This window comes from Triticum dicoccoides, chromosome 6A (genome assembly GCF_002162155.2).
Source record: "Triticum dicoccoides isolate Atlit2015 ecotype Zavitan chromosome 6A, WEW_v2.0, whole genome shotgun sequence".
Taxonomy (NCBI): Eukaryota; Viridiplantae; Streptophyta; class Magnoliopsida; order Poales; family Poaceae; genus Triticum; species Triticum dicoccoides.
In genome coordinates, this window is record NC_041390.1 from 528,718,943 (window position 1) to 528,737,635 (window position 18,693).

The window sequence follows — 18,693 nt, forward strand, 5'->3', positions numbered from 1 at the left end:
AAGGGTAAAAAGAACTTCAAGAAGGACGGCAAGGAGGTTGCCGCGCCCGGCAAGCAAGCTGCCGAGAAGAAGCCAAAGAATGGACCCAAGCCCGAGACTGAGTGCTTTTATTGCAAGGGAAGCGGTCACTGGAAGCGGAACTGCCCTAAGTACTTAGCAGATAAGAAGGCCGGCAAAACAAAAGGTATATTTGATATACATGTAATTGATGTGTACCTTACCAGTACTCGTAGTGACTCCTGGGTATTTGATACCGGTGCCGTTGCTCATATTTGTAACTCACAACAGGAGCTGCGGAATAAACGGAGACTGGCGAAGGACGAGGTGACGATGCGCGTCGGGAATGGTTCCAAGGTCGATGTGATCGCCGTCGGCACGCTGCCTCTACATTTACCTACGGGATTAGTTTTAAACCTCAATAATTGTTATTTAGTGCCAGCTTTGAGCATGAACATTGTATCGGGATCTCGTTTAATTCGAGATGGCTACTCATTTAAATCTGAGAATACTATGAGAGATATGTTTTATGGTCATGCTCCTATGGTAAATGGTTTATTCTTAATGAATCTCGAGCGTATTGCTACACATATTCATAGTGTGAGTACCAAAAGATGTAAGATTGATAATGATAGTCCCACATACTTGTGGCACTGCCGCCTTGGTCACATAGGTGTCAAACGCATGAAGAAGCTCCATGCAGATGGACTTTTAGAGTCTCTTGATTATGAATCATTTGACACATGCGAACCATGCCTCATGGGTAAAATGACCAAGACTCCGTTCTCAGGAACAATGGAGCGAGCAACCAACTTATTGGAAATCATACATACTGATGTGTGCGGTCCAACGAGTGTTGAGGCTCGCGGTGGCTATCGTTATGTTCTCACCCTCACTGATGACTTGAGTAGATATGGGTATGTCTACTTAATGAAACACAAGTCTGAAACCTTTGAAAAGTTCAAGGAATTTCAGAGTGAGGTTGAAAATCAACGTGACAGGAAAATCAAGTTTCTACGATCAGATCGTGGAGTAGAATACTTGAGTCACGAGCTTGGCACACACTTAAGAAAATGTGGAATAGTTTCACAACTCACGCCGCCTGGAACACCTCAGCGTAACGGTGTGTCTGAACGTCGTAATCGCACTCTATTAGATATGGTGCGATCTATGATGTCTCTTACCGATTTACCGCTATCCTTTTGGGGCTATGCTTTAGAGACTGCCGCATTCACTTTAAATAGGGCTCCGTCGAAATCCGTTGAGACGACACCGTATGAATTATGGTTTGGGAAGAAACCTAAGCTGTCGTTTCTAAAAGTTTGGGGATGCGATGCTTATGTCAAGAAACTTCAACCTGAAAAGCTCGAACCCAAGTCGGAAAAATGCGTCTTCATAGGATACCCAAAAAGAAACTATTGGGTACACCTTCTACCTCAGATCCGAAGGCAAGATCTTTGTTGCCAAGAATGGGTCCTTTCTAGAGAAAGAGTTTCTCTCAAAAGAAGTAAGTGGGAGGAAAGTAGAGCTTGATGAAGTATTACCTCTTGAACCAGAAAATGGCGCAACTCAAGAAAATGTTCCTGAGGTGCCTACACCGACTAGAGAGGAAGTTAATGATAATGATCAAGATACTTCTGATCAAGCTCCTACTGAAATTCGAAGGTCCACAAGGACACGTTCCGCACCAGAGTGGTACGGCAACCCTGTCTTGGAAATCATGTTGTTAGACAACGGTGAACCTTCGAACTATGAAGAAGCGATGGCGGGCCCGGATTCCGACAAATGGCTAGAAGCCATGAAATCCGAGATAGGATCCATGTATGAAAATGAAGTATGGACTTTGACTGACTTGCCCGTTGAACGGCGAGCCATAGAAAATAAATGGATCTTTAAGAAGAAGACAAACGCGGATGGTAATGTGACCATCTATAAAGCTCGACTTGTCGCTAAGGGTTATCGACAAGTTCAAGGGGTTGACTACGATGAGACTTTCTCACCGGTAGCGAAGCTAAAGTCCGTCCGAATCATGTTAGCAATTGCCGCATTCTACGACTATGAGATATGGCAAATGGACGTCAAAACGGCATTCCTTAATGGTTTCCTTAAGGAAGAATTGTATATGATGCAGCCGGAAGGTTTTGTCGATCCTAAGAATGCTGACAAGGTGTGCAAGCTCCAACGCTCGATTTATGGGCTGGTGCAAGCATCTCGGAGTTGGAACATTCGCTTTGATGAGATGATCAAAGCGTTTGGGTTTACACAGACTTATGGAGAAGCCTGCGTTTACAAGAAAGTGAGTGGGAGCTCTGTAGCATTTCTCATATTATATGTAGATGACATACTATTGATGGGAAATGATATAGAACTCTTGGACAGCATCAAGGCCTACTTGAATAAGAGTTTTTCAATGAAGGACCTTGGAGAAGCTGCTTATATATTAGGCATCAAAATCTATAGAGATAGATCAAGACGCCTCATAGGTCTTTCACAAAGCACATACCTTGATAAGATATTGAAGAAGTTCAATATGGATCAATCTAAGAAGGGGTTCTTGCCTGTGTTACAAGGTATGAAATTGAGCTCAGCTCAATGTCCGACCACGGCAGAAGATATAGAAGAGATGAGCGTCATCCCCTATGCATCAGCCATAGGTTCTATTATGTATGCCATGCTGTGTACCAGACCTGATGTAAACCTTGCCGTAAGTTTGGTAGGAAGGTACCAAAGTAATCCCGGCAAGGAACACTGGACAGCGTTCAAGAATATCCTGAAGTACCTGAAAAGGACTAAGGAAATGTTTCTCGTTTATGGAGGTGACGAAGAGCTCGTCGTAAAGGGTTACGTCGACGCTAGCTTCGACAAAGATCTGGATGACTCTAAGTCACAAACCGGATACGTGTATATTTTGAATGGTGGGGCAGTAAGCTGGTGCAGTTGCAAGCAAAGCGTCGTGGCAGGATCTACATGTGAAGCGGAGTACATGGCAGCCTCGGAGGCAGCACATGAAGCAATATGGGTGAAGGAGTTCATCACCGACCTAGGAGTCATACCCAATGCGTCGGGGCCGATCAAGCTCTTCTGTGACAACACTGGAGCTATTGCTCTTGCCAAGGAGCCCATGTTTCACAAGAAGACAAGGCACATCAAGCGTCGCTTCAACTCCATTCGTGAAAATGTTCAAGATGGAGACATAGAGATTTGTAAAGTACATACGGACCTGAATGTAGCGGATCCGTTGACTAAACCTCTCCCTAGAGCAAAACATGATCAACACCAGAATTCCATGGGTGTTCGATTCATCACAATGTAACTAGATTATTGACTCTAGTGCAAGTGGGAGACTGTTGGAAATATGCCCTAGAGGCAATAATAAAAGCATTATTATTATATTTCCTTATTCATGATAATTGTCTTTATTCATGCTATAATTGTGTTATCCGGAAATCGTAATACATGTGTGAATAACAGACACCAACATGTCCCTAGTAAGCCTCTAGTTGTCTAGCTCGTTGATCAACGGATAGTCATGGTTTCCTGACTATGGACATTGGATGTCATTGATAACGAGATCACATCATTAGGAGAATGATGTGATGGACAAGACCCAATCCTAAACATAGCACAAGATCGTATAGTTCGTTTGCTAGAGTTTTCCAATGTCAAAGTATCTTTTCCTTAGACCATGAGATCGTGTAACTCCCGGATACCGTAGGAGTGCTTTGGGTATACCAAACGTCACAACGTAACTGGGTGACTATAAAGGTAGACTACGGGTATCTCCGAAAGTGTCTGTTGGGTTGACATGGATCAAGACTGGGATTTGTCACTCCGTATGACGGAGAGGTATCACTGGGCCCACTCGGTAATGCATCATCATAATGAGCTCAAAGTGACCAAGTGTCTGGTCACGGGATCATGCATTACGGTACGAGTAAAGTGACTTGCCGGTAACGAGATTGAACGAGGTATTAGGATACCGACGATCGAATCTCGGGCAAGTAACATATCGATTGACAAAGGGAATTGCATGCGGGGTTGATTGAATCCTCGACATCGTGGTTCATCCGATGAGATCATCGTGGAGCATGTGGGAGCCAACATGGGTATCCAGATCCCGCTGTTGGTTATTGACCGGAGAGTCGTCTCGGTCATGTCTGCTTGTCTCCCGAACCCGTAGGGTCTACACACTTAAGGTTCGGTGACGCTAGGGTTGAGAAGATATGTATATGCAGTAACCCGAATATTGTTCGGAGTCCCGGATGAGATCCCAGACGTCACGAGGAGTTCCGGAATGGTTCGGAGGTAAAGAATTATATATAGGAAGTGTTGTTTCGGCCATCGGGACAAGTTTCGGGGTCACCGGTATTGTACCGGGACCACCGGAAGGGTCCCGGGGGTCCACCGTGTGGGGCCACCCATCCCGGGGGGCCCCATGGGCTGAAGTGGGAGGGAACCCAGCCCAAAGTGGGCTGGGGCGCCACCCCCCCAAGGGCCCATGCGCCTAGGGTTGGGGGGGGGGAACCCTAGAGGGGGCGCCCCCTTGCTTGGGGGGCAGGCCCCCCACCCTTGGCCGCCGCCCCCCCTAGTAGATTCCATCTACTAGGGCCGGCGCCCCCCCCTTGGCACCCCTATATATAGTGAGGGAGAGGAGGGACTTCATACACCAGCCCCTGGCGCCTCCCTCTCTCCCTGTTACGTCTCCCTCTTGTAGCATAGGCGAAGCCCTGCTACTGTGACGCCCTGCATCCACCACCATGCCGTCGTGCTGCTAGATCTTCACCAACCTCTCCTTCCCCTTGCTGGATCAAGAAGGAGGAGACGTCTCCCGTCCCGTACGTGTGTTGAACGCGAAGGTGCCGTCCGTTCGGCACTGGTCATCAGTGATTTGGATCACGTTGAGTACGCCTTCCTCATCCCCGTTCTTTGAACGCTTCCGCGCGTGATCTACAAAGGTATGTAGATGCAATCCGATCACTCGTTGCTAGATGAACTCCTAGATGGATCTTGGTGAAACGAGGGAAATTTTTTGTTTTCTGCAACGTTCCCCAACACTTATGAGGCGGGCGACCCTGAAGTGTCGTCGCGGAGGGTATCTCCGGATCCGCCAAGGCTAGAGGATAACCCTTTGGCTACCCGGAATCCCTAGTATCCAGCTCCTAAGGAGAGCGGCAGCAAGGGTCCAGAACCGTACAGTGTGCGGTCGGACGCACTGAAGGATCTTCTGGGGCAAGCGGCCATCTCGGAGGCGCATCATACGCTGATGGGTACGGTAATTGAAAGGATTTCATCCACTGAAAACGGATTGCATGAAGCCTTTATGAGTCTGCGAAAGGCTTTGAGGTACGTGAAATAGTGTATGTTTTTGATAGTACCGCACACGGTAGGCGTGCCCTATGCAGATAGTAGCCCCTGAGACTCTGGTTGTCGTCGAGAACGGCGGCAACCCGAGGATCATATTCCTAGGTAATAACCCGACTGCCTTTATGTGCAGGCGGCTGAGGCTTCGGTGGCTAGCCGAACTGATGGGTTTACCGAGCTAAAGCGGCAACTTGATGCGGCCGATGCCGATATCATGCTTGTCAACCAGCGTCTTGACGAGGCACAGGGTAAGTGATTTCTCTGGTGATTGTCACATAATAAGAGGAGCATGATGCCAGTATCTTTAATATGTTGTGACTGCAGATGGAGCTGCCACCATGGAGACCCTTCGGGCGGAGCTTGCCCGAGCCAAGGAACAAGCAAGGAGTAGCAATGCGGCCGCTCTAAAGGCGGCCGAAGAGTTGAGGGTCGAACAGGTCACGCATTGCGAGAGCAAGGAAAGAATGGCCAAAATGGATGTAGAGTTAAAAGATGCCGCTGACCATTACCAGCTTCTTGAAGAAGAAAGCCGAGCGAGGGCGACGGACCTGGAGAAGGCCCTGGTAGCTGCCAAGGAAGCCCGCTCCAAAATTAGAGCGACGAAGGAGGAGCTGCATCAAGCTGCAGATATCGTGTCTGGGAAGCCCTTCTTGTTGCGGACTAAATTCAGAGATCCGAAGTATGCTCCTCTTGACCGACTATGGAGTTCTGCAGACGCCTACGTGGATTTGGCTGCAAGTGCTGCTGATGCGGACGAGTACTTCAAGGATCAGAAATATCACAAAGTGGAAAAGCTGTTCCGGTCACAGTTTCATGCTCCAGTCCATCCGCTGTTGTTGAATGAGCGAATGGCCGAGTGGGCCGAGCTCCATAGGTTGTCCGAACTTGCCATGAGGTCCGTTGTGGATAATCTGTGGCCGGGAAGGCCAAGGCCGAATAGCTATTTTAGTTTAGTGCAACAATTCCTTGGTGCTGTGCCGCACATCAATGCTATGAAGAGATTGGTGTGCATAGAGGGTGCACGGATGGCCTTTGCCCATGTCAAGACATACTGGGCGGAGATGGAGGCCACCACTGTTGCGACACAGGGTTCGGCCGTAGGCCGAGTGGCTGCCGAGCACTACTTTGAAGAAGTTCTAGAAGGCGCTCGTTCGATAGAGGCTCAGTGCTCGAAGAATATTATGTTCTAGTGACATGTACTTCCATTGTAAAAACAATGTTTTATTGAGTTATCAAGGCTGTATTTATACTTTTGCCCAAAAGTACTATGATGCCTCCTGTGCGGCCGTTTATGTATATATGTATATAACCTAAAAGTTTGCAGTCATCGGCTTCCTCCCCCACGCATATAATGTAGGGGTGTTCGCAGAAAACGTGAATCCACACTTGATCCAACGTCTTGGTCCATTAAGGAGGTGGTAGCGCAGCGAACGAGGCAATCGAACTATATTGCTTAACACTTTCACTTAGCCATAGGAGTTTGACGGTGGGGCTACTATATAGCCCCTGGTACTCTGCGCTCGTCCGAATACGGGGCGCATACGTACATGACCGGGAAACGGCCCTTCGTTAATGCGGAGGAATCCCGAAGATTCCGCTGAGTCATCGAGTGGTTGACCAGTCTCTCGCTATATCATGACAGTCAGTTTCGGCTTTCTCTACTGAGGTGCTCATCCAGATGAACCAGGGCACAATCGTAGTAGTTCTTCCAGTGCTACCTTAGCCGATATAACGGAACGTAAGGTACCAAAACGTGGGAGCCGGGCAAACCCAACATTTGACCAAAGACATGATTCAGAGCTGATGCATATAGGGCCAAACTTGCGACGCCGAACACTCCCTGAGGTGTTCGGTCTTTATAACATATACCGGGCTAAACAATGCCCTTAATAATAAACCCCATGTGTCCAGGTACGTGTAATATCCTGACGTGGCCACATGCCAATAACGTCAGCATCCTTCTTGGTTGTGTGGAGTATCCGGAGGATGTGAGCAACAAAAGACAGTAAAAAAAGGTTTACGCGGGGTCTTAATCTAAAAAGAAACCTTTGGGCGGGTCCCTGCTGCACGTCTGCGCCTGTATCTCCGTTGTGCCATGTCTTGGACGGGTGTAGCACGATTTTCATCTGTAAAAGGAAAGAACTTAGGTGAAAGTTGTTGTGCCAAAAAAAGAATTGGTTATTATCAATGAACTATCAAAATTCAAGAGAAGTCGAGTTGAGCCGGGCTGGCTCTGATTACATGCGGGAAGCCCCTGGTATCGTCTATGAGGGTTTGATCATCAAACCGATCTGATGTATATGTGGTGGAGCGCCGGACTCGTCTAACCATGTCAGTGGTCTTGACGACCTGTCATTTTTTTCTGGTTGGTGAGGCCATCTAGTTCGCGACTGTTAAAGCCGCCGCATCCTCTTCCGCACGTAAAAAACGTTCGGTATTTCCGCTAACTGTGATGATGCCACGTGGACCGGGCATCTTAATCTTGAGAAAATCATAATGCGGTATTGCATTAAAACGAGCAAAAGCCGTTCTTCCGAGTAGTGCTTGATAGCCACTTCGGAATGGAGCGACGTGGAAAGTTAACCTTTCGCTTCGGAAGTTATCGGGAGAACCGAATACAACCTCTAGCAGTAGAGAGCCTGTACAGCGGGCCTCTTGGCCTGGTATTACTCCCTTGAAGGTAGTATTACTGTGGCTTATTTGTGTCGAGTCTATCCCCATTTTGCGAACTGTGTCCTGATATATCAGATTTAGATCACTGCCGCCGTCCATGAGGACTCGTGTGAAATGGTACTCATTTATTATTGGGTCTAACACCAAGGCCGCCAGTCCTTCGTGCCAGATACTTGTCACGTGATCCCTACGATCAAAAGTGATCGGGCAGGCCAACCAAGGGTTGAACCTAGGGGTGACGGGCTCTATGGCGCGTGTGTCTCGGAGTGCATGCTTGCTTCTCCTCTTCGTCACATGGATCACGTTTACCGTTTAACCTCTGGGGGGAACTTTTTCTGTCCTCCGGTACTTTGCTGTCGAGGTTCATCCTCGTCTTGTCTTGGTGTCTCTTCCCCTTTGTGTTCGGCGTTTAGCTTACCGGCCTGCTTGAAGACCCAACATTCTCTGTGGGTGTGATTTGCAGGTTTGTCGGGGTGCCGTGAATCTGAAAGAGCTTGTCAAGAATCTTGTTTAGGCCAGATGGTCCTTCTCTGTTGCCTTTGAAAGGCTTTTTCCGCTGACCTGATCGAGAGCCCCTGAATCCGGTGTTTACCGCCGTATTATCTGGGCTACCTTCTTTATTTCGATGCTTGTTTTTGTTGCGTCGTGGTTTTCCATTGCCATCCCTGGCTTCGGATGTGCTTGGGTCGCTGGTGCTGCTACGGGCCAACCAGTTGTCTTCGCCCACGCAAAAGCGGGTCATGAGGCTTGTTAGGGCTGCCATTGTTCTCGGTTTTTCTTGGCCGAGGTGTCTGGCAAGCCATTTGTCTCGGACACTGTGTTTAAAAGCTGCTGAGGCTTCGGCGTCCAGACAGTCGACGATTTAGTTCTTCTTGGAGAGGAACCTGTTCCAAAGCTTTCGGGCGGACTCTCCGAACTGTTGGATTATATGACTTAAATCGTCTGCATCCGGAGGTCCGACATAAGTCCCTTAAAATTAGCCCGAAATGCATCCTCGAGCTCCTCCCAACTTCCAATTGAGTTTTCGGGGAGGCTTTTCAGCCAGTGCCGAGCTGGCCCTTTAAGCTTGAGGGGCAAGTATTTAATGGCATGGATATCGTCTCCGCGAGCCATATGAATATGGAGGATAAAGTCCTCGATCCAGACTCCAGGGTCTGTGGTCCCGTCGTACGCCTCTATGTTCACTGGTTTGAATCCTTCTGGGAATTCGTGATCTAGCACCTCATTGGTGAAACATAGGGGGTGTGCGGCACCCCTGTATTGGGATATGCCATGGTGTTCGAACGGTTGTAGTATTCGGTTTTGATTTTGTGCTGGAGTGCGCTTCCTAGATCCATAGATGGATCTGGTCGCGCCGGATTTTTGGCGCAAGTTCTCACGTAGATCATGTGTTGAGTTATGTGCGACTTTGTTAGCCGCTCTATCGCGGTCACATGGTGGTGGATGCGGCCGGTTGGCCGTATCATTTTTCGACTGTGTGGGCTCTAAGGCCTCATGGTCGAATTCAGGTAATAGCTTGCGCTTTGGATAGCTATTTGTATGGTAACTTCCACCATACTTTGTTTCGTTGTCGAGCACTTTGTTCCACCTGCTGTTGAGCGTATCTTGTGTGGCCTTAAGCCTTTGCTTCTGCTTCTTCAGGCTCCTCGCTGTGGCAATAAGCCTTCTGCGGAGGTTCTCTTGCTCCAAGTGCGTTTTCGGGATGATGTGTGCATCTTCGTCTGGACTGTTTTCCTCCCCAGACGGGGTTTGATGAGGTTTATCCTTGGCGTCGCCGTGTTCGAACGCCGGATCCGCACTATGTTCGCCGTTTGCATCTTGATCGTGCTCTGCCACCGGGGCGGTGCAGTCATCGTTTCTTCTAGAGTCGACTGGACTGTTATTTCCTCTTGCGCTGTTATCGCTTTTTTGCTATGGGGGACTTAGAGCGGTGCCGCTGACGTCGGCGCTTGGGTTGCTTGGAGGGGGCATCCTTCGCTGTCTCTTCTCCATTGCCCTCTTTGGGTGTATCCACCATGTATATGTCATGTGATGAAGTAGTTGTTCGGCGCCCTGTGGGTGCTGGTTCCTGTTCGTCTCCTGCATCTTCGTTCATGCCGTCGATGTCTTCGGAGTCGAAGTTAAGCATGTCGGTTAAATCGTCGACAGTGGCTACTAAGTGGGTGGTGGGTGGGCAGCGAATTTCTTCATCGTCCGCATCCCATTCTAGTCGGACATAGTTCGGCCAAGGTTCTCCTGACAGGGAGAGACACCTTAATGAATTTAGCACATCGCTGAAAGGTGAGTGCTGAAAGATATCCGTGGAGGTGAACTCCATGATCGGCGCCCAGTCGGGTTCGACGGGCACGGATGTAAGCGGCTCAGAGTCCGTGGCCGGGGATGAATCCAGTGGTTCGGTGACACGGCTCCCGTAAGGGGTGAAGTCAGCATCCGGCTCTATCGCCGCTGAGAGCGCGGCCTCCGTGGAGGGGTCTATCCCTCCGCTCTCGGATGGCGTGATTTGCTCCGGGTTGACGGCCGAAGTAGTTGCAGATGCGATCTCCCGAATACTGTCCGACGGTAGAGTTATGGCATGCCCGTCATGACTGTGCGGCACACCTGACATGGGCTCGAATCCGTCGAAGATCAAGTCTCCGCAGATATCGGCCGTGTAGTTCAAGTTTCTGAATCTAACCTGATGGCCAGGGGCGTAGCTCTTGATGTGCTCCAGATGGCCAAGCGAATTGGCCCGCAGTGCGAAGCCGCCGAATACAAAGATCTGTCCGGGGAGGAAAACCTCACCCTAGACCGCATCGCTACCGATGATCGAAGGAGCCATCAAGCCTTATGGTGACGACATAGTGGAACTCTCAATGAAAGCACCAATGTCGGTGTCAAAACCGGCGGATCTCGGGTAGGGGGTCCCGAACTATGCGTGTAAGGCGGATGGTAACAGGAGGCAGGGGACACGATGTTTACCCAGGTCCGGGCCCTCTTGATGGAGGTAATACCCTACGTCCTGCTTGATTGTTCTTAATGATATGAGTATTACAAGAGTTGATTTGCCACGAGATCGTAGAGGTTAAACCCTAGAAACTAGCCTATGGTATGATAGTATGTTGTCCTACAAACTAAACCCTCTGGTTTATATAGACACCGGAGGGGGCTAGGGTTACACAAGGTCGGTTACAAGGGAGGAGATATGCACATCTGTATTGCCTAGCTTGCCTTCCACGCCAAGGAGAGTCCCATCCGGACACGGGACGAAGTCTTCAACCTTGTATCTTCATAGTCCAACAGTCCGGCCAAAGGATATAGTCCGGCTGTCCGGAGACCCCTAATCCAGGACTCCCTCAATGACAATGGCGACGGATTCCCCTCTCTGGAGCCCCGAACGGACTCTAAATCAGCCCTCCCGAGAGGTTTTAGGGCTTGGCGGCAGCTCCGTATCGTAAAACGCGATGAATCCTTCTCTCTGATTTTTTTCTCCCCGAAAGCAAATATATAGAGTTGGGGTTGAGGTCGGAGGAGCTCCAGGGGGCACGAGGTAGGGGGCGCGCTCTAGGGGGGCAGGCGCGCCCCCACCCTCGTGGCTAGGGTGTGGGCCCCCTGGTCTTCATCTTTTGCAAGGATTTTTTATTATTTTCAAATAGACGTTCCGTGAAGTTTCAGGTCATTCCGAGAACTTCTGTTTCTGCACATAAATAACACCATGGCAATTCTGCTGAAAACAGCGTCAGTCCGGGTTAGTTCCATTCAAATCATGCAAGTTAGAGTCCAAAACAAGGGCAAAAGTGTTTGGAAAAGTAGATACGACGGAGACGTATCATTGTGCTCTCCTTTTCCCTTCCCCCTTCTCTCACCCATCCACCACAGCCTCCTTCATGCAGAGAGAGAGAAAGAGAGAGAGAGAGAGATGCGAGAGATGCGAGAGGTTCGGCGCCATCAGACGCAGTGCCCCCGTTGACCCCTTTGCCGGCGTGCGCGAGCACCACGAGGGTGAACGCGCCGCCGTTAAACGGCTTGGTGGTGGTGCTCTTTGCCCCATGTGGGGTAGTTCTTCGTCCCCGCACCTCGGCTTACCGATGTGTGTGGGGATCGAGAGGAACAGGCGCGGCCTTGCGGCAGCGCACTTTGCCGGCGAGGCCCGAGGCCCTTCTCCGGTGAAACTTTGCCCTATCTAGGGTTCTTTTGGGAGGGGATTTCTTTCTGTGATTTCGTTTCAACCGAAAAACTCTAACCCGATCTGGCTGATACCATTGATAGAGTGATGTGGATCGGGTCGGTTAGATCATTCCGGCGAACCTACCTTCTGCTTGTCCAGATGAGCTCGATCCAGTGCCGGCCATGGTGAAGTAGGGGCCGGTGATGGCAGAGAGATGGCGGCGGTGGTGTGCTTCCCGTGAGCACCGCGCTAACCCTAGATCGGTAGGGATTGTAGGTGGGAATTGTTGCAGCGATTAACCTCGTGACCCGTGTCCCGGCCCCCACCTTTGTTAATATAGCGCGGGTGACAAGGGCCCACCAACCATGATTTAGTTGGGCGCCCACGATCAGGGCGCGATGCAAGGGCCCGTTCGACCCGTTGGGTTTGAACGGAGAAGAGATCAACCTAACAGTATGCATTACCAGCCAACACTAATGTGGTAGCTAGCAAGTAGTATGCATTACCTCATTAGTGTTTGTATTGTGCACCAAGAATAAATTTTAGTAACTAGCTTCTTTTAGATTGATGTTTATCTCCAATCTGATGGGTGTTGGACAGAAACATCATAGATCCTATCAAATATTTAAAGAGTATAATTTACTTTTGTTGCTTGATGTTGAGTTACTTGACTAGTCAGAATTAAGGCTCGGCTGGGTCTAATCGGGGACTAGTGCTTTGAGATAGGTACTGACACATGTCGTGAATCCGAATGGGTCTCACGTAGCGAGGCGTACGACGTGGTCGTATAAGATAAAAAAAATTTTGAAGAAAAGCGTCAAAACCTGTCACCATCAACTACTAGATCATACCCTGCAAAAAAAAACTACTAGATCATACAAAGGGCAGCACACAACTTAGTACAATAAGAACACGGAACAAAGGCACAGATACCATGCTTTCTGTTTCCAGAAGTTGCGTAGGAGCATTCATCGACCACTACACCTCGCCTCAGTGCGGTGCAACGAGGCTCGCACCAACGCCAATAAGCATCCGAACATGACTAATTAAGACAACCCACTCTATCGAAATTACATATTAGACCAAATTAGTACTAGTAGTTCTTGTGGTGAAAGAACTTCATCGCGGTGAACGGCCGAACGCATGCTCTAGATGGCTAGGAGACGAGCCGCGAAGAAACGCCATTTGCCTGCCCCGCAAGAACGACGACGTGCCACTGCCCCACTTGTCGCCGCCTCCTCCAGCAGCTCCTTCCCTGGCGCTGCCGGGCAGAAGGAGGCGACCGGCGCCGAGGCGTATCTGCGGGTCCAGCGCCTGGCTTTCTGCTCGAAGAGACCCCGCTCGTGCCTGTACTGCAGGGCGGCGTCGCGGCGGACGGGGAGATCCAGCACGGGGTCGTAGAGGACGGAGACGACGGACAGGAGGGCCGTGCTTATCGTGATCGCCGGGCTCCACCACTCGCCGAAGATGTCCACGGCCATCCTCCCCTCCGGCCCGATGTTCGGATGGTACACCTGCAGCGCATGCACGCGGAGAGATCACGACGGGTATGGGAAGGGATCAAACGACGTACCGCATGCGCGATCAATCTCCTCTGTTGCCACGCGGAGCACGCACGCGCGCACGTACCTTGGTTTTGAAGGTGAGCTTGATGGGCTTCATGGGGTACTTCTTGGGGATGGCGACGTCAACGGGGAACGTGCCGCCGGAGTAGGGGCTGCCGTCGGGCCCGTCGATGACCACCTCCCAGTGGAACGGGTCCGTCACGGGCGCCGGGCCGGGCCGGCAGAACGCCGGGGGGTCGAGCCAGAGCAGCTTCAGCTCCTTGCGGATCCGCCTGACCGCCCAGTCGGACTCCGGCATGGTCGGCGGCGGCGGTGCTCGCGCACTCATCCTCCCCTTCCCGTTTGCCCCGCCTCCGTGTAAGGAAATCTGCAGTACTAGCTAGGTAGATGCTCACAGCTCCGGCTTGGATGCTTTTATATGGATGGCTTTACTTTGTGGAGACCTTGACTTGGAGACGCAACGCTGCGTCAGACCACACTCTATACACTTTTCAGAAAATAGACCGCACTCTACATGATAGGGTAAGATCAGTTTACGTTGCTGTCAAGAGCTACTCTGGGAGATACTCTGAAAGGGCAGCCTCAAAAATTGTTTCTGACTGTGCTCTAATAATTGGGTGTGTTTAGATCTCAGTCGATGAGAGTGGTATTCTACACCTAGCTCGGTGCACCCACACTACACCCACACAAGAAAATATAGTAAATCATTTAAAAAAACTGAAACTTTGTGGGAATAATTATGAACAAATGTTAGAAGTGTTTGCATAGTTTGGTGATCAAATGACATTCGAGAAGCTCTGTATAAAAAAACAAAATTACTCAAAATATATGTGCACTTTTGAGCAAAATTTGTGAAAGAAAAGTGTACAATGCTCCTCGGATGTCATTTGTCCACAAAACTTTGCAAGTACTTCTAACATTTGTTCATAGTCATTTCCACAAGGTTTCGGCTTTTTTTTTTGAAATATTTTGCTGTGTTTTCTTGCGTGGGTGCATCGAGCTGGGTTTCAGCCACTACTTGCCCCTCAGTCGACTGAGATTTAACCAAATTTTAGTCAAGTGACATAGTATATAAGAAGAAGAAGAAGAAAAAACAGCAAACATAATTTGTACTCCCTTCGGCCCTTTTTAGTTCGTATATAAGATTTGTCTGAAATCAAACCTGATAAATTTTGACCAAATTTCTAGAAAAATACAAACATTCAGAATGTCAAATCAACATCATTAGATGCATCATGACTTAAGTTTCCATATTGTATAAATTTAGCATTGTAGATGTTAATATTTTTTCATATAAATATGATCAAACTTTACAAAGTTGACTTCAGATAATTCTTATATGCAAAGTAAAAAGAACAGGAGAGAGTATAAATCTATGCAAGATCAAAGGAATATAGCATCGGTTGAGATATAACGAAGTCTCACTCGACTAAGACTTAGCAAAACTGCTAATGATTTTTAGATGCTCTACAGCTAACGTGCAAACCCAGCAGCGGAAAAAATATTTGTCTTCCCCTCCATCTCTCCTAACTCCTTGTTCGGTTAATCCCCTCACTAAGGGCTTGTTCAGGAAGGCTCTAGCTGGCCGGACTATCGTTAATGTCAATGCTTATTTTTTTTCATAGGCAGATTTTTCAGGTTCTTCTGGCACAGAGGTTCATGATCACGCAGGATTCTTCTTGGCAACGGCAACTGCAAAAGTTGACCATGTCCCTAATGTTGTATCAGCTGAGGCCGTGACGTTGTGTGAAGGTATGAAGCTGGCTAACTGGATGGGGTGCAATGATTTTTGTGTGCATGGATAATATCACGGTGGTTCAAGCTCTTAACCAGGATGAGTATTCTATGGTGACAACCCTTATATTAGATGCTTGTTGTCGGGAGTTAAGTGAGTTCGGGAAGTCTTGTGTCAATTTTTGTAATAGGGAGTCTAATGTAGTATCTCATGTGCTAGTTGAATAGGGTCGTGAGAACCAGCCCTTGGTTTGGTTTGATTTACCCCCGGATTTTAACATTAAATTATTAACGAACGAACGATGTAACTGTGGTTTGATTTTTAATAAAGCTAGTCATGTAGGCCTTCCTATTAAAAATGGGGCTTGTTCGGTTAGGCAGAGGTTGAAGAGGTTTGTAGGGGATTGAGGGGCATTGACCGAACAAGCCCTAATGTAGGACCCGCCGCGCTCTCCCCGACATGGATCCTCTCGCCGCCGCCTACCTCCTCCAAGGATACGGCCTCTAACCACACGACACTACACGACACTACCGCCGCCTCCTGCGGCCAGGGGTGTCACAGTCGTCGTGTGCCTTGCAGGCTCCTCCTGTTAGCCGCTAGGACCTCCGGCTCGACACCTCCAATGTTACCGAGTAGGCAAGTGCCAACACTTGAGGTCATGCTTGGGTCGCTTGGCTCTCCACCGTCGTTTGACATAGGCGGCGGCATGCAGCATGACACCCAGACCCTCTCCAATGCATCCACTGTTGGCCACTCAAGCACCTCACGTGTCGAGGCCTAGGGTTGCCCGCCACAGCTGGGGGCTCGTGCCGTCCGGCGGTGTGAGAAGGGTTATGATGGTCGGGAGGAGAGGGAAGGAAGGGGTGGGGGAAAGCAGTGTCGGCGGCAGGATGGCAACAGCAGCTATGCGGGTGTTGGAGATCGATTCTGGGCAGTAACAGTGAAACCAGGGGCACTCATGGTGAGGCAGTTGATGGAAATTTCCCTCCATCCACTCCTAGGAGAATATTGGCCTATGGGTTGTTGAGGGTTTCGGTTAGGTTTTTTTAATAAACTTGATCAATCTTTTCCTAAAGTGAGGTCATGATCAGATGGGGATTTCTACCCTCTATTTCTAAAAAAAACTCCTAAAAGATTATCTAGTGCACTCAAAAATATCCTTCACGTCCTCGAGGAAGGGTAAAGGGCTAGATTTAGAGCATCCCAAAATAAATTAGGGGTGGAGACCACTTTTGGAAATTTGATAGAGAATTTTGCAATCTATACTCCATAAAAGGAGTTTTATTGAGATCAGGCGGTTTTGTGCAACTCTCGAGTCTCTGAATTAGGCGCCTAGGTTGGTTCTCGTCTCTTCACGTATAGCATCCTTCTACCTTTCCACCGGCAACATGACTTGCAGTTTTGCAGCACTGGCACTGCAACATCACATAACATATTCTAACCAGCAAACAAACTAGAGCCCATTAGTTGGCAAGTTCATAAGGCAGTTGAAGCTAATATTGTTGAACTCACAAGTCACACCATCATCGACGACAATGTTCACAGCGTCACTGGACTTGAGTCAAGAGGCCTTATAGCCAACTGAACATGAACAGATAAGATGAGATGCGCTCTACCCCAGGCACAGGCTATAGTCATTTGTACATTTCTTTATATACACATACACGAACAAAACATTTATTAATTTGAATTATGCAGGTCAACATGAGAAATTCCAATTTTGGGGAGACGCCGAACTTATGTTGCGTGAATCATTCGGTGCAGCTAAGGGGGAACAAGCAAGCCCGACATCAGTTCTGCTTTTGCCTCAAAGTAGTGAATCGTGGCACCAGTTCTTATACAGATGCCCAAAGCGGAGTAGGCTACCATACATTCTATCCCACACGCTCACGAAGGCGTCTGTGTCCGGGCTAAGGACATCCTGGATATCTTGCTGAAGAAGTCCAGCTCTTGCCTTCTGTTCTAATCGCACTTCATGTCAAAGACGTCCTTCGGGTGCTTGAAATCATCGTGCAACACCGAAGCTTCCCCGTGTGGTTAATCTGAAATTCTTGCCAAGAATCAAACTGCAAGTTCCTTTTTTTCCTAGTTTTTGTGGCAGTTAATTTATGGGAAAACAACCCCGAGTTGAGATTGCCCTGACTTTACCGAGTGGTCATTCATCTTGTTGGTTTTGTCACAACCAAGTTTCGAGGACTTTCCTAAGCAGATTCGGGCAAAGGTTTAGGATGCATTTCCTAGCTATTTGTTGTTGTTGTTGTTTCTCTCAGCCTTTTGGCTAAAATTTTCCATAATAATATGGTGGGTATAGAAACATGCTACACTGTTGATGCATATCATGACGACAAAAATGCTTGTTCAAATTATGGATGAAAATCAGCTTCATGGTGTTTTCCGCTAGATCTAATGGCCGTTGATCAGAAAATGGTATCTCCATGTATATCAACTCTCAGTTCCGTGGGAAAGTGCCATGCGTAGCTGTAAAATAGCTGAAACTTGGCTCCTACGATTAAGAAAACTAAATGATACATTGTGTGTTGTTACGTAAATTGGTTGCAATACATTTCAATGAGAATTGATTCTATAAAACATGAAAATTTTGATTAATAATATGAGAATTAAACTTAAATACATTTGATTTATTGTATATTTATTAAATGTAAGCAACATAATAGACTAGAAACGGTTCAGTATTTTCACATGCAGGAATGCTTGTACTGACGGACTTTCTCTTACATATATGATGTGGAGCATCCCTTGACCATACACATGGACACTCCATCACCACCACAAGCACTGAGAGGACAATGACAAGAGCATGTGCACGCGCCATCGAGAACAAGGTCAATTCTTTCCTCTTCAAGTTTCGTTCGGATTCACATGAGAATTGGGTTCTACCTTAAACGGAGATGTTATGCACTCTTAAGTATGAAGGAGACGGCCGTGTGGAGGCTATGATGGAGGTCCAAGGAACCATGGAGAAGGGAAGACACGGGAAGCTCGAAGAAAAGGACCCTCGGGACACCCCGGGTGCCCGGACATATGGCAGAGGGGGGAGCAAACCCTCTGGACACCCTGGGTGTCCGGACCCTACAGCCCCGGGTGCCTGGTCCTCCTGCCTGGGCGCACCCCCGGGTGCCCGGCCTCCTCCAGCTGTGACCTGGGGAAGGTCCCTGGCCGGTCCGGGTGCCCGGGCCTTCGCCCTCCGGGTGCCCCCC

General features: G+C 48.8%; 1 protein-coding gene across 1 annotated transcript; it reads right to left on the reverse strand.

The window, feature by feature from the left end:
- Window positions 1-13,028: 13,028 nt before the first annotated feature.
- Window positions 13,029-14,130, reverse strand: LOC119317686 (ubiquitin-conjugating enzyme E2 11-like). The gene is made up of 2 exons (XM_037592170.1): window positions 13,805-14,130; window positions 13,029-13,689 (listed from the first exon to the last, which is right to left on the reverse strand). The coding sequence occupies exons 1-2, from the start codon at window positions 14,066-14,068 to the stop codon at window positions 13,324-13,326; spliced, it is 630 nt and encodes a 209-aa protein (XP_037448067.1). The 5' UTR covers window positions 14,069-14,130; the 3' UTR covers window positions 13,029-13,323.
- Window positions 14,131-18,693: the final 4,563 nt, after the last annotated feature.

Excerpts from the sequence above, each read along its gene's own strand:
- LOC119317686 (XM_037592170.1), bottom strand. The coding sequence starts at position 14,068 with ATGAGTGCGCGAGCACCGCCGCCGCCGACCATGCCGGAGTCCGACTGG. Across the intron at positions 13,690-13,804 it reads AGCTCACCTTCAAAACCAAG|GTGTACCATCCGAACATCGG; the intron begins GTACGTGCGCGC and ends CATGCGCTGCAG.